Consider the following 16051-nt stretch of genomic DNA (forward strand, 5'->3'; position numbering starts at 1 on the left):
TGGATATTTTTAGGGTCCAAGCAATGGCTTGAGCTCCCATGGGGTACTTTATCAGTAGATTAAGCCCAGAGAACACGTGCTGAGTGCGTCAGGGGCTGTGGGAGAAAGCCAGCAGCATAGCATGCCATAGGCAAGCATGAAGAAGGCGAGGAGGAGGGCAGAGGTGTCGCGCTCCATCCTAGGGAGACTTAGCGAGACAGTGGGCTGAGGGCCAGACAGAGGGGTGGGTGTGTGAACTAGGCTGTTAAGCACAAGGAAACAGGAGTAGCTGAAAAACTTCACAGCAATGATGGAGAAGAAATAATACTCTCATCATCCTCCAGTTCAGTTCTTCCTGTCATCATGTGGAATTATAAATTGCCAAACTCTTCTACCTCATGCAGATTTTCAGACAAGGGAGGGGATACAGAGTGCTAGTGTCAGGAGTCGGCCTTGATTTCGTCTGATGAATCGCAGGCAAAAATCTATCACAAGATACATAGAAGGCCCACCTGTTCTTCAGTCCTTCAGGGATGCAAAAAGCAATGAAAGTTTTCTTTCCATAGCTTAAAAATATGATTAATATGGTACAGGAAAAAAAGAAGGAATGAGACAGGGCACGCTTGCCTTTGCTCAGTTTCATTTTCTCAGCTCTCCTTGCAAGAAGCATTGTTTAAATTTGTATTTTCTCAGATGTCACAGATACTGCAAAGATGTTTTGTCTTCTCACATGGATAAAGCCTTACAACTTCTCCCCCCCACCCACCCATACCACCCCAAAGGACAGGACATCAGATGAACAGTGTATTGCAAGAAAAGCTTCATAAATTTATAACCTCTGTACTGTTATGATTAAATTGTCACATCTCTTCTTCAGTAATGCAAGGCAGCAAGTGAGAGAAAAGCCCTTGTCAGAGATGGGGGAGCAGGAGAGTCAATTATTCATAAAGATGAAAGAGCAAAGAACTTGCTACTCTTCCAGAACCAGCAAGTGGTTGGTGGGGACACTTAACTCCATAGGTAAATTTCTCTTTGACTAGTTGAGTCAGTTGGTGCCTCCTAGCAGGGCAGTCACACTGATTCAATACAAGACACAAAAACTTTGCTCAGTCTAGAGCTGGAAGGTGAAGGTTTTCTGTGCTCCCACCAATATAAGTGTCGCTACTGTGCCTTACCTTTTGGGTGCTTCTCCCCTGAATTTCCTCTCCTTGACTGCTAAATGTACAGGGAAAGCTATAAGAAATTTAGAAATTCCAAGGAATTGAAAGCAGACACAGACTTTGCGTTTTATACCAAATATAATTTAACAAGAATTCAAAATACATTTTTCTGACATAGTTTAAAAAACATTTTTAACAAGTATTTGCCCAGGTCAGGCTAAAATGATTCAGAAGTACAATCATCAGGAAACACTCTTCATAAGTGACATTTCACATCATCATCTTTTCCAACAGAACAAAGGTCATGATTCAAACATGTTTTCAAACACAGACTTAATTCCAGATACTAATTAGTAACATGCTGAGTAGCAACACTCATTCCTGAAAAGTCTGCCTGGATTGCGTATCTCCCAAGGTCAGTCCTGGACTATTGCCACCTTGACTTTTTTTTTCCAACATTCTTAAACATATTAACAAAGGAGTAATGGAATTAGACACAGCAGATAACAGAACTGAGAAATAGTATCAGAGGGGAAAGGAAACTGGGAGAGATTCCCATAACTACAATTCTAGCCTGCCTGGTAACACTACCTGTATTTACTGCCTTTCTCACTGAACTAACTGCAGTAAAAGCCAAATCTGCCATTACCACCAGCTCAGATTGTCCCCTGCATAAAGCCTACTTTCCCCGTTAATAACATTAAAATTCAAATCAAGTTACATTAGAATATGTCCACAGCGAGTTTTACCCAGTACTTCCACCTGCTTTATAAAAAGAAGCAATGAACAGAACTATCTCAAAACTAATTAAATTCTATTAATATGGACAGTAAGGAAAAGGATGTCAGAAAATAAGATTGAAGACAGGATTCAAGAGTAACTAATCACATGTTAACAGTGCCCAGATTCAGATCAACATTTTGCTGTGTGCCTGCACAACCAAGACACAGAAATCATCCCTTGATACTACGTGTTTTCTAGCTGAGCTCCTGCATAAGAACTGTCAGCCTTGATAAGGTTAGTCCTTGATTCCATCACAGCAAGAGATCTTGCTTAGTTATCTAATTTTTTTTGATTTATTCTTCTTGGCGTGTTGTTTTGACACGGTACCCAGAGCAGATTCTGAATTGCCCGCTGAGGACTGAGGCAGGAGTAGTTTTCCAGACTGCGTTGGGTACTTGGTTTTCATAAAGACTTTGAACAGTGGCTGGGACAGCATATGTTTCAGTTGTTTCTTCATTCCCTTCAGCATCTTTTGCTTCTGGCTTTCTTCTTGCTCACTAGCTTTTCTTCCTTGGGAATGAAAATCAAAGATACAGAATGTTACAACAGAAGAACTTGCACTGGCCTGTTTCATCAGCCTTTAGCATCTGCCCCTACTGCTACAAATCTCCCTCCAACAAAACCGCTCAACTACAATGTAGTTTTCCGGTCATCTGTGACATTTCTAGATCACCTGAGGTTGTCCACAAGAAAAAAAAAGTAAGAATAAACATGACTGAGTAGCTCTATCCCAGGCTTCATTCTGCTAAATCGTTCACTTGACTTTCAACCCAGAGCATTCTCTCGGGAACAAAAAGAAAAGGGGTCCAGAAGACAAAATATTAACTGAGGGTTTCCAGCTCTGGCAGAACCTTCTCCTCTGTAAGTTGTTACCTTATGCAAGCCTCATTTCAGCACATGTTAAATGGGAAACTCTTTTCTTTCTTATACATAAAAAACCCAATGAGATGGCCAGATTTAATATCATAGAAGGAAGGGAACAAAAGAGACCTGAGATAGTTCACAGGATCAGAAGCCTGATCTGGAGGGAATAAATGAAATCAAGGTTATCTGTAATGTAAATTGAAAGGACATTACTACATCCATTGTAACAATATAAGAAGCATTTTATTTATGGGAGGTATGACTAAGACTTTCATTTGTTTCCAACAAGCTATGGAAGAATCGGAGACTGAATAACTGCATGAATCTGGCAAGATTCTGGGTGGCAATTACAAAGCGCTTCACTGAAGAACCGCAACTAACTTGCATTAGTTGTGCTGTTTTGAAACTTATCTCAAAGCACAGAATATTCAGATTATGTCAAAACAGACAGGCTGCTAATTATCTGAGAGCACTGCTGAACAGTTCGGACAGATCTGATTAGTCTTTGCTTGGAAAGTAGGAGAAAACGAGCTAGCCTATGGTCAAAGGAAAGGGGAAAAATATGTATCTGAACATTCAGGCATCTGTATATTAAGCAGCTACCAGGATAGAGGCAGCTTAAGCTGAAGTGACCCAGGCAGCAACTCCATTCAGTACGCCTTCTGGACTGGTAGGAAATTATACCTTCAGCTCCTAAAATTGGAGCACAGTGTGGCATTTAACAGTCCATCTAAGCAGTGCAAAGCTTCATGGCATTCAACTAATAGGCACCTGTAGCTGCACAGCCCTATACATTCCCCCAGGCACAGCCTGCAGAATATTTAATCTTAAAGTACAAGAAAATATTATAGTTTTAACACACCACCTGAAACCTCAACAACTTGCATACCACTATTCGACACTTAGCCCACACAATTCAACCCACATAAGGCTCACATAATTTTTGGTATTTGCCAGCATTTCCTGGGTGTTCCTCCACAGCGCTGCCTGGCTCCTGTCCTGCTGCTTGACTACAGGGGGATGGGAGAAATAAGCAGGAGTGGATAAATAGCTTTTTCTTTGACACAGAGGGGAAAAGATTCCCACAGGACATACTAGACTGTTAGATTACCTTAAAACGGTTGCTACAAGTTAAACTATCCTATGTTGCCTGGACTTGTCTGTGTCTTGCCACAATTGTCACAACTCACTCCCTCACTGCAGCACTAGGACACAACCATCCTGAAAACACTAGCAATGCCACGTACTAAGTAGTAACACTGCTTTACTTCCCCTTCTGCCCTGCAGGGTTTAAAAGTTCCTCTACCACAGTAGCACTCTTTTTGGACACCAGTACTGTAGGACCAACTGAGCACACCCATAACAAGCACTACTACTTGCCCATAAAGAGGTCATCATCGAGATCAACTTCAAGAGCCTCCGCAGCTTGCTGGAGCCAAGAATCGTGTTGCTTCGCTCGACTATTGAAAAATTCTGCCTTCTCAATCTGCCGTGCCAAATTCATCCGCTCCTGCAACAAAAGTGCATCTCAGACATTTCGATCAGATTTAAATGTGGGGCACTCTAGCAGAATCAGTGTTTGAAAGCATGCATTACAATGCAACCTAGGTGTCAGCCTTGCAGAGAGACAGATGCATTTGTTCCCTACTGCTGTCCCAGCAGACACCCTATGTAATACGGACACATCATTTACCAAAGCGTTTTCCTTCTTCAGATACCCATGATTGAATTTGACTCCTAAAATATCTCAACTTCTAAACATCGCTGAATGTTAGCACCTCATTCTTTAAAGGAATTGTCATAAACACTTCAGAGACATCAGGGACGCATCACCAATCATTTCCAAAGTACAGCTGGATCTTAAAAGTTACCAGTTTCAGCAATGGGGGACAGCCACTAAACTTCATGTTATTCTGAAGAACCAAAGTTCCTGCAGGCCACACACGTTTCAAAAATGCACCTGACTTTGTTTAGGCATAGGACAAAATGTTCCATCCTTCTTCCCAGCTGCTCATATGTGGAATGAAGATGTCCAGCAAACCTAACCTGACCTGCAGCTTTCCAGCTAGGCCAAGCTGTCTTAAATAGCTAATTTGTTACGGAAAGAAAATCTGCACTGACAGTAAATAATAAATCAACCTAGCAACAACTTCTGCTGTTTGGAATGTGCCTGCGGTTGCACAAAAACTGTGTGCAGGACTCCCTTACGAGCCCAAATGAATAGCTGGGTGCTGCACAGTTACAGCACCACCCGGAACTGCCAAGATAATTAAAACAGCAGAAACAAGAAATTAAACTTGTAATCAACTAATAAAACAAGTCAGTCACGTCTCCTTAGATCATTACACGGAATTTTAAATAGCTTTTCCGTCTTCGTAAAATTTGAGTCCTTTTTTAGTCTCTTCTCTACCATGGTTTGCCAATTCTATTCCTTTCAACTGTGAAATTCCTTCTGATTTTTCACAACTTGGATGAAGGCAGGCAGAACCAGGGAAGAGAGTAAAAAAGGGACAGACATAAAGAACTAGCAGCACTATGAGTCCTAACTACAAGGGCTTTGTGATTAAGTGCAGGGCAAAGTGTAAATGACACCTGACCATGTGAAGGGCCTAGGAGGCTAGAGTTCTGTAATTACAATTAGAAAGACACCTTACCTGGGGAAAGAAGTACTGTTATGGAGAGAAGAGAGTGAGATGGTAGCAGGAAAATTTAAGTGTGGGAACAATATTTACCTGCCCATTAATTGACAGAGCGTGATAACTGCCAAAAGCTACTCATGAAGAAATGTCAAAGGGACCTCTGCAGGAGCACTCTCAAAACAAGTTATTTTTTCAGAAAGCAGAAACATTTCTTTCTGAAATGTATTGTTTTGTAAATCCTAACCACTGTGAATCTTGGGAGTTACTGAATGACTGAATTGTCGGCTAAAAAAAGGAAACATAGCTGGTTCTGACCGGGTTCAGTGGCAGTCAAAGACCACTGAAGATCCTGCTCTGGTCTATTCCTAACGGATACTTTAAACATCCCAGCTTCCCAGCCACCAAGCATACACACCTCCCTGTACCATTTTTGGGAATCTAGTCATGAGAAGCTCTGTGCAATGACAGGCAAGAAAAATGTAAGTGTTGTTTACGTCTGAATACTTTTCTTGGGCCAGTTATTGAGGAGAAACCACAAATATTGGTTTAAAAAGATAAAGTGTGATTTTTCAAATCCAGGTCCTGAAGAGTAAATTTCATCCGAAACCTGGAAAGAACGTGATGGGCAATGCAGTAATGTAAGCAAGCAAGTAAGCAACTACTCAAGCTGCACAGAGATTGACGTTTCTTTACCTTGATAGAAGTCATATACTTGGTTTCAACTGGGAAAAATGGCAGCTCTTCACTCTTCTCCAAGGTTTTATAAATCTTCCTAAAATTGATCAAGTCATCAGGGCCGATCAACAATAAGCTAAGGCCTTCATTGGCAGCTCGGGCTGTTCTGCCGCTTCTGTGTACATACAACTCAGAAGTGCGAGGGACCTGCAAAAAGTCAGACAAATGATGAAACTGGCCACAGAAGCTTAGCAGCAGCTTGTCATTCTTTGGCCAAGAGATTGCCACATAGTACCAGGCCTAATGATAAATTGCTTTTTATATGCACATGGCAAATTGCATGTAACACAGCTGAAGGTAATGGTGAAAGACATTGCCTCAGGACAGTTTTTGTTCCCTGGTCTAGTATTTTTCCTGGCATAATCTGTTACAAGTCTTCTCCTAACTTCTGACCCTCTGACATTTCATTTGCAAAGCAGGAAAAAATTGTATGCATGTATGCGTTTTCAAAGAAGAATTATAAGGATGAGTCACGTGACACCTTTGGGTTTCAAAGTTAAGCAAAAAGCAAGGAGAATCATATCTGTTATGTCATTTCTTGTATATAATCACACACTTATAATGACAGTCACTGTAGCAGTGGTACAAAGCACTACAGGACAGTTTAATTAAAGATGATTAAATCCCTATACTCTTAAAACAGGACTGAGAATCAGAGCTTTATAGACTTTGGGTTGCTAGTAAAAGAAACTTACTTCAAAACCAAAATAGTAAAGGCAAAAACATCAAAGATATTTAACCTGGTAGTGGATGACATGCTGCACGTTGGGAATATCAAGACCACGAGCTGCAACATCTGTTGTCAGGAGGACACAGCTGAGAAAGTGATAATATTTAATGAACATAAAATTGAAGAGTAAACCATCTGCCAAGAAATGTAAAATACATGACCCTGAATTCTACCACAGAAATTTAAGGAACAAATTTGTACTATCATCTGCTAGAAATACGCTATTTGTTTGCCCTTACAGAAAACCATACCCAGTATTACCTCACAGGCAGTCTTGAAACAGAAACTCTTACAGTAAAAGAAATAACATAAATGTTACCTTCAGCAGGTTCATTCTGTTTCTAATAATGAAATTCCCTACCTTGCTGTATCCTGTTTTCCTAAGCTTTTATTCTCAGGAATTCACAGGAAATAGCATAAATCACTATTCAACAACCAAATCCAACCCCTTGACAGGGGGCTAAAAGGTCTCCCTCAGTACATTTTTCAGTGCTCTGCCCAGGCTGGGTTTAAAAATATCATTAGCTTGGTATGACAATAGCATCAACAACACAGTTGATCTTTTGGCAGGACAGAAAGGCTATTACACATTTCACCAGTCGAGAAAATCACATTATTATTAACATTATTGATTTAATTAACAATTCTGGGGGCTGAAGTGTCTTCTACCAAGTCGTACTCAAATAATTTCTCTACATAAATTAAAAACTAGAAATATAAGGTGGTTATTCTGTTCTGATTATTAGTATTTCCCCTCACCCCTAGAAATGAAGTACTACTCAGAAAAGTAATTCTTTTATAGAAAGACTCTGTTACAGAGACAGAAATCTGCCTAGGGTATGGAGCAATTTGTTCATAAAAAAACAAAAAACCTCCCAGCAGCTGAAAAGAGTTATTTGTAGGTAGCATGAATTTGTTAAGATTTTATGGCATCTGACTGCATACCCTATGGCTACAAGGTTCAAAGCAGAAATAAACAGAAAATTCCATGGTGTGCATTTTGCAAGAGGCTGTTGTAGATGGCCTCGTAGATTGCTTCTTGCCTTGAAAATCTGTGGAAATGCAGACTCTGAAAATGCTCGGTCTGGCCTATGGCAAGGCGACTGATACTACATTTTGCCAATGGATACTGCAGATCTATCATGACAATACAATCTGCTTCCACTGCCCGAGTCTATTACTGTGGTACACATTCCAGCACAATCAGACAGCACGCAGTACTTTGCACCAGTACTAAGTTGTGAGGCTTCTTGCTTACTGAAGTGTTGAGAACACACACCTGCCTCCCAAAGGCCGTTCCAAAGCCAGAAGGAAGCAATCATTCTTAAAATGACACAACAGGCATGCCTGGGTAAATCTGACAGCCCATTGCTGCTGAAAGGCACAACTGCCCCTTCTCTCACATTGCTCTATGATACTTTGACCCTCAGGAAGCTAATTCACCTAAGAAAACCTGCAAAAGCCTAATCCAGCAAGAAGTGATTTACTTTTTGATAGCTTGGTCAAAGGAACCAACCTACAGGAGCTGTAGAGCTAAGGTAGAGGGCCAGAGGGAATGTGCACGATGATTATAAAAGCATATAGATGAGAACAAGGTAAATGACGACTCCTTCAGCGATAAGGACCTGCTGGATCCCTGAGTAATTCAGACTCCAAGGGACCTCATGAGGTCTCCAGCCCAATCTTGTGTTCTAAGTTGGGTGAGCTACACGGCTGGGACCAGGTTGTCCAATCAAGCCCTTAAAACCCCCAAGAACGAAGTCTCCTCCAATGCCTGCCTGTTCTTACAGAGAAAGCTCTTTCTTGCAACCCAGTCTGAAGCTCTCTCATTTCAACTTGTGCCTGTTGTCTCTCATCCTCCCACCATGCACCGCTGTGAGAAGTCTGGCTGTGTCTCCTTGATTACCTTAAGACACTGGAGGGCTGCCATTAGGTCCACGCTAAGCCTCCTCTTTTCTAGGTGACACAAACCCAGTGCCCCCAGCCTCCCCTCACAGAGGAAGTGCTTCTCAGCCACCTTGGTGACCCCTCCACTGAACTGACTCCAGCTGAATGCCTCAGTCACCCTATGGACCCCATCCTTCATTGTCAGTAACTTTCGCTCAGAAACCAGGGACTTGCATCCCCAGCCAACTCTCCAAACCTTCTCCTCTTCTAACACGGTTGTTTCCTCTCTTCCCCTCCCCATTCTTTGCGTGATTTATTTTTCTTCTCTACTAGAAAGCAAAACAATCAACTTACCTCTCTCGCTCAGCAAACCTTTCCAGGTTTTTTAACCTTTGCTTCTGGTGCATATTGGCGTGCAAAGGAAGCGGATCACAATTTAAGATCGAGAGGAGAGAACTGAGGCGCTTTATACAGTCTATGCTGTTTGCAAAGACCATGGTTCTTCCTGGATACTGGAGAAGGAAGTAATAGAGATAATAGTCCTTCTCGTTTGTATCACAGTGGATTCTGGTCTCTGTCAGAGTTTCAACAGTAGCCTCTTTCCTTGTTAAGTCTATCACTTTTGGTTTGCCCTTTATTCCTACTTTTTCCATTAACATTTCTAGTTTGGTCTTCTTGTCCATCTTCTTAGCATTCTTCTTCTGTAAAACTCTTGTGGGAGTCTGATGGACTAATGTCAGGGTGGCAGAAAAAACAAAAGTCTGTCGTTTAGGGTTATACTGTGAATCATTTAAGAGTTCCAGCAACTGAGACAGCTCTAAGAAATGACCTCTTTCAACCATTCGGTCTGCTTCATCAATCACAAGGCACCTGTCAAATAGAAAACTTACCGTATAAATAGAGTTGTGTAGATAAATACAAATCTGATATACTTCAAAAGAATCTCTCTTGATAAACACATAAAAAAAAGATCTGTATGTAAAACTCTAAGGAACACTAGATATGCCAGGGTAGCTAAAACAGCCTTCCACATTTCTTTCTGAAAAAACGGGTTTCTAAAAGAAAAATAAGTTTTTTGTTACTGACTTTAACATTTCCCTCTCTCCACATAACCACTATGCACTAACCACTATACTCTGGCAATAAAGTAAGTTTATCTTACATAGCTTAAATTGCTTAATCAGTAAATGCAATCACTATATGCAGCAACACCCATTACAGCATTCAGCAGTTAGTCTAAAAGCACCTTTACCTGAGCTGCCGAAGATTGGAGAGATGTGGGTGTTTTGCTTTCACCAGTTCCCACAGACGGCCTGGGGTTGCAATTACAATTTCTGGCTTTCGATTCAGTACACGTTCTTGCTTCTGTGCGGCCATGCCTCCAACTAGAATTGCAGTCTTAATGCCTAGAAGATATAAATTATAGCCTTTGTTGAATTTATCAGTGAGTATCTTTACATACATCCACTCAGAGAAGTGAGTTTAAAATGTCTATACCACAACTAGCATCAAGCTTCTCTGCCAGGAAATTCGTGGGCTTTTATACAACACTGTCAACATTAAGGCAATGCTGTCAACTTTGCAGAGAAATTCTTGTTAAAGGAAGATGTCAAAAATAACGTAGCCCTTCTCCTAGTGCATATAATAGCCTTTCTTTTAGTGCACCTATCTTCCAAAAGTAGCAATAATCATGTATGTCCTCCACAGCCATTAGCTTTTTGTTTTACCTGTACTGCAGAAACTCCTGCTTTGTCAATTATATCTGCACGAGCAAGCAAGTTCCTGTTACGAATAACCAGCAGGTCCCTCTAAGACTAAGAAATGCCTGCCTTACCCATTTGCTATGGAACGAGGATGTTACTGCCTGATTAATGATTCTCTGGACTGCAGAGTAGCATGGAAACCCTAATTTAGTTTTAAGCAATTTGCTCAGGTACTAGAAATTTGGATCTGGAAGCAGAGACCCCACACGTGGCTTACTTCACCCTACTTCTTCAGGGGATACACCAGCACATGTGAGGAACTCAATGCTACTATGCAAGTACTGTGCACAGTTTTGTGTTGAGACAAAGCAAGCCCACATCAAAACATATTTTCTCTCCTGCTACAGCAACCGCACATCACTTGGGCAGCAGATTTGTATATACAAATAGCACCACTCCTGTCAGGGCTGTACTGACATAAATTGATTATTTTAGGCTAGGAGTTAAAATTAGCCTTGTAATCAGCTGCAGACTGATGAGCACAGCAGGATATGTAGACACCAAGGGAAGATGCTCTTAAACAGTTCACTGCACTCCATACCCTGTGGTTGATGCTGCAAATAAACAATTGCTGCTTTTGAGAAGGGGGGAGTTACTTCCCTATTCTCCCCATCTTTAGTAGTTTCACATCCTCACTCATTCCCTTAACAGATGTGCTGACCTCTGTTTGGATGAGAAAGGAGCAGGATGAAATTCCTCTCATCAACATACTACCCAGCAATATGCTGTGCTTGACTGCTGTTGCAGGTAAGTCAGACAATGTAACGAAGCCTTCTACCCTTAAATTTATTATTTTTTTTTAAATATATACACATATATATAAACTGTGTTTTTGTATCCAGTATTGATTCTGTTTCTAAAGCCCAGGTCAATAGCTATTTGTACAAAAATAAACATTTTAAAGCAAAGTATCCCACATTATTTACTTTCACGTGCATCTCTTTGAAGAATCTTGGTGCACTTCCCAAATATTAGTGACTGTGAGCCCTAACCCTTCAAAAGCCACCCAATTTTATGTTGTGAAAAACTGTGGCACACATTCTGGCTCAACACCTGTGCCAAGCCCCAAACCCAGTGTTACCTGGGACACAGCCCTTGGGGTCTACATACCTGTAAACTTTGTAACTGCATCAATGTGGTGTTTTACTTGCACAGCTAATTCTCTTGTGGGAGTAAGGACCAGTCCTAGAAGAGGTCTCTTTTTATGGAGGCCAACAGTATGTCCCTTGTCACTAGAATCAAATTCAGCATTTTCCAGCACCTTCACACAGCCTGTTGCAAACGACGCATCATCTTCATCTCCACTATCTTCAACCTGCTGATGGGTTAGTTTTTCTGCTTCATCCTCATTTTCCCATCTTGTTTCATCATGATGCTGATGGGATTCTTTAGAAACGCTGTCATTTCTGCTCATTGAGCTGTTTGATTTTTGCCATTCCAGCACAGAATGAATCATAGGAATTGCAAATGCAAGCGTTTTGCCACTTCCTAAGAAACAAACAAACAGAATTAATACAGACTGAGAAGACATGAAGGTTATTTGAAAAGATGAGAAGAGCCACAGCCAATCACACTGTTCTTAAAACACACAGTTGTAATCCACACAAACTCTTGATCTTCATAAGACCAGAAACTTGCAACAATAGCATCTTGTCTCCTGTTCCCTTCATACATCTTGAGGTCACCAATAACGTATTTCCTGGGGAATAGGTATTTTTTTTCTAGCAGGTCAGGCAGATTCATTTGTTCTGAAAGTAGTTTTAAAAAGCTGTGGTTGCAGCCAAGATCTTTTTAAAGAACTGTATGCCCGTAAGGAGAATACCATGCCCTAATTGACAGTTCTGATCAATGTTCTCCAAATAAAGGAATAACAAATGAGGCCAAGGACAAACTGGAAAGTACTTGAAGGATTCACTTCCATCTTCAATTCATAGTGTTTACCACTTTGTGAAAAACTGTATTTTGACATACTCCAGCCTCTAATTTCGTGATCCATCACAAGCTCAGATTTTTATAGTCAAAACACATACACCTGATTTAAACAGATAAGGCATCCAAGAGAGAAGGGGGTTGTCAAAGAAAAAGAGAGAGAAGGGGGTTGTCAAAGAAAAAGAAGTGCTCCCCTAGCTGTAATTTCTGGGGTTCACTGCACCAAACTGTGAGTCACATCCCTGACACACACTCCCTTCTGAACTATCTGCCACTAATAGAGATGTTAGGAGAACCCTGACGGTACAGCAACCTCAGCTAAGGTTCTCATAAACATCAGTTCATTGGTCATAAAAAAAGCACGCAGAGCACCATACACTATTACACCATTCCTGCAGCAGGCCACTGCTGGGAAGCAGTCCTCTGGAAATCTCATCTCAATTCCTTGAGCAGTATTTGTCCATATTACAAGCCCACCGTGGTTTGCCAAAGTCAGCAGCACAATATTTTGTCTACTTAGAGGAAAGTCTTAATATTAGTACCATTAGCCTGACATGATGCTGATCTTGAATCAAATACAACACGATCTGCCTGGTGCAAATGTCAGCCCTGCACCCGGCCAGATTATGGCAGTAAAACTCAGAACTAATCTGCAGACACCACATTCATTCAAATATTGAATAATTAACTCATAGGCCATGTTATCTTCACAACACACAGATCACATACCATATAGCCTGATCTGCAGCACCAGAACAGTGCATCTCGGTGGCCCCAGATCCTACAGCTCAAGCTGACAAATGCTCTTTTAAACAATTTTACATTGCAAGATTTTTTCAGACATTTCTTAGCTCAAAACCTCACTAGTGCTTCGCCGTGATTACATGGTAATGAACAGAACAGAAGTAGTTACCCTCACTGCAAAAAGCCTTGGAATTTCCTGTGTCTGATCCCCACACGAATCTACCACCATACCAAAATCTTGCTATCCTCTCCTATGGTGCTACCGAAAGGCGAAGAATAGTTCTTTCATCTGCCAGCATCCTCCCTCAGGCCCAACACTGAGGGCAGATGCATGATGTGGAAAACAGAACGGGAGAGTTTCAGATTCTCCCACCTGCAGCACTTTCTTAACAGACAATTGCTCACATCTCCTCTCAAGCTTCTGCAGGAACATCAAGACCCCTTGGGCTCTCTGGAGGGAACCAGGCATTCTCTCATAAAGGAGCAAAATAAATGAGCAAAACAGTCCTATTAGCTCAGGGTTATGCAAAATTAAGACAGCAAGAGCACAACCTGTTACTAACTGTGCTTTCTATTCTGCAACTAGGGAGGGATTTGTTTTCCAGCACTGCCAAAATGGCACCTTTCTGCAGCACAAATACAGCATTTAATTTTTCAGTTCCATTTTCAAAAATACTCCCTGAGGGGCTTTCTAATCTTATTAAAACCTAATAACACCATCCTGGCTTCTAATTAAAATAAAAATGCAAATGACTGCATATCTTATTAAATTAGTTACTATACCTTCATGCTCAAGAGCAGTAAATGGCTTTACAAGGCAAGTAGTGAGATAAGGCAACTGGAACAGATGAGAAGAATGAAAAAGAATCCTTTAAACCAACACAGCTTGCAATTGTGCTTCCTATTTTTAGCTTTTATGGGAAAAACATGTTGTAGTGCCAGAGAAGACAAAACTTCAAAGGTGTTCAGCAAAAAAGTTAGAGGGAAAGTAATGCTCGGAGACTTCATAGTATTGTTTAGGTAAGATAGAAGCTGTAACAGATTTCACTCAGGCTAGCAATGGCCAAAGATAAAAGACATGAGCCAGTCACAATCTGGACAAGAGATTGTTGCATTAACTTCAGCAGTACTATGTAATACTCACTTCAAGCACAAGCAGTTAGAATGGCTGCGGGTGGTAACAACATACAGCCCAAGTCCAGATTCAGGGCACCGTCTGGGCCTCTTTTGCTTCAATAATGCTCTGATATGCTGGGCCATACTCACAATGCTTAACACTCTCCACCTGGTCTTTCCTATTTGCTTCTCTAAGCCAGCACCAAATTATATCCAGAGGAGACTGGCTCTCTTGTCTCGACACAGGGACATTCATTAAATGTAGCCTGTTGGGTGTATGACCCTGTTTCTTTCCTTAATTCTGCTGTTTGTAATGTATCACTTCAGAGTTCTTAAAATAATAGAGAATTTGAGACAGAGCAGGAAAAGACCATTCTGTCAAAAGATAGAACCTCACTGAGACTTAAAAGTTATGCACATTCTACTTCGTAGAGCTTTAAAATTTAGTAACTGACAAACACAAAATATTCCATCTTTACCACAAATCATTACTAATACACTGGATATGCAGGATCCACATGCCCTTAACCTACATATAAAAATTGTAACAATAAGGAGAAGAGTGGAGATGGAAACTTCACTGCATGTACCACCAGTTTAACGGACTCGTACCTGTTTCTGCAGCACCAAGAACATCCATATTATCCCGGATTGCAGAAGGCAAGGCTAATGCTTGAATAGGCGTTGGAGCACTAAACCCCAGGTAACTCAAGGCCTTCAATACTGGTTTAGGTACAAACAGGTCTTTCCACGCAGACACATCAGCTTTGTGATCACTTGAGGCAGATAAAACTTCAGTTGACCAATTTTTGACTTTTTTAGAAGTGGTTACTGATGGAAGAGCTTCCTGATCTTGAGAGGTCTTATTTTTATCTACCTTCTTTTTCTTTTTCTTCACAGCACTTTTTGTGCTCGAAGTGCTCTCAGCTCTATGCCCATTGTCCTCACAATTCGCGCCTTCCGTTATTTCTTCACATTTTGTCTCTTCATCAACTGGCACATCAACTTCTGTGGCGTTAGTATCATCACTTTTATCTGTTCTGGTTTTCAAATCTTTGCTTTTCTTTTTCTTTTTGGGAGGGACAACAGGTTCTTCCTCCTCCCCACTCCCTTCTGAAAGACTCTGAGCCTTTCTCTTCTGCTCATTTACTTTTCCCACTTTATTAGAACTTACTAACTTGTACTCCGTAAGTTCCTCCAGGCATACTATATCTCGAAACTGTTCATCAGCAAAGAGATTGGGGTCGATTTCCACAGTTTTCCATTTCCCTATCACTTCGATACCCTTTCTTTTCAGTTTAACGGAAGATGTAAATCTCCTTCCTTTTTTGGCCTTCATTTTTACCTAAAAAGAAACTGCGGAGAGAAAAAAATAATCATTAGGGCGTCAGGTCAAAAGAATGAAAGTTACACTGACAATATTAAAAAAAAAAAAAAAGAGAGAAAGGGAAATGCGAGGCATAATTCGTTTACTTTTAGGGAACCGTCCCGGCAGCACGCACACGGGGCAGACGCGGCCCCGCCGCGGGGCCAGGCGCTCCCCTGGGGCCCGGGCCCTGCCCACGACGGGCGCCCGCAGGCCCGTCCCGGCCGCCGTTACCGTTAGTGCCGTTAGTGCCGTTACAGCCGTTCCCGTTAGTGCCGCTACCCGCCGCGTGCTCGCCCCGCGGGCGCCGCCATTACCCCGTGACGTCACTGCATGGCGCCCGCTGCGCCGTGCCG

General features: G+C 41.5%; 1 protein-coding gene across 6 annotated transcripts; it reads right to left on the bottom strand.

Moving 5' to 3' along the window:
- Nucleotides 1-1258: 1258 nt before the first annotated feature.
- Nucleotides 1259-16051, bottom strand: DDX24 (DEAD-box helicase 24). 6 transcript variants are annotated; one of them, XM_066998289.1, is made up of 9 exons: nt 15930-16051; nt 14942-15685; nt 11651-12028; nt 10030-10183; nt 9132-9647; nt 6901-6976; nt 6119-6307; nt 4167-4296; nt 1259-2428 (listed from the first exon to the last, which is right to left on the bottom strand). In XM_066998289.1, the coding sequence occupies exons 2-9, from the start codon at nt 15666-15668 to the stop codon at nt 2385-2387; spliced, it is 2214 nt and encodes a 737-aa protein (XP_066854390.1). In that variant the 5' UTR covers nt 15669-15685; nt 15930-16051; the 3' UTR covers nt 1259-2384. The 6 variants fall into 6 exon arrangements, with proteins under 6 accessions (XP_066854390.1, XP_047926446.1, XP_066854388.1 ...); XM_048070489.2 differs by having other exon boundaries at nt 1259-2432; XM_066998287.1 differs by having other exon boundaries at nt 4163-4296.

This window comes from Anser cygnoides, chromosome 5 (assembly GCF_040182565.1).
Source record: "Anser cygnoides isolate HZ-2024a breed goose chromosome 5, Taihu_goose_T2T_genome, whole genome shotgun sequence".
Taxonomy (NCBI): domain Eukaryota; kingdom Metazoa; phylum Chordata; class Aves; order Anseriformes; family Anatidae; genus Anser; species Anser cygnoides.

Excerpts from the sequence above, each read along its gene's own strand:
- DDX24 (XM_048070489.2), bottom strand. The coding sequence starts at position 15,668 with ATGAAGGCCAAAAAAGGAAGGAGATTTACATCTTCCGTTAAACTGAAA. Across the intron at positions 12,029-14,941 it reads TCTTGGTGCTGCAGAAACAG|GAAGTGGCAAAACGCTTGCA; the intron begins GTACGAGTCCGT and ends TTTGTTTCTTAG. Across the intron at positions 6,977-9,131 it reads AGGTTTGCTGAGCGAGAGAG|CTGTGTCCTCCTGACAACAG; the intron begins GTAAGTTGATTG and ends TCACTTTCTCAG.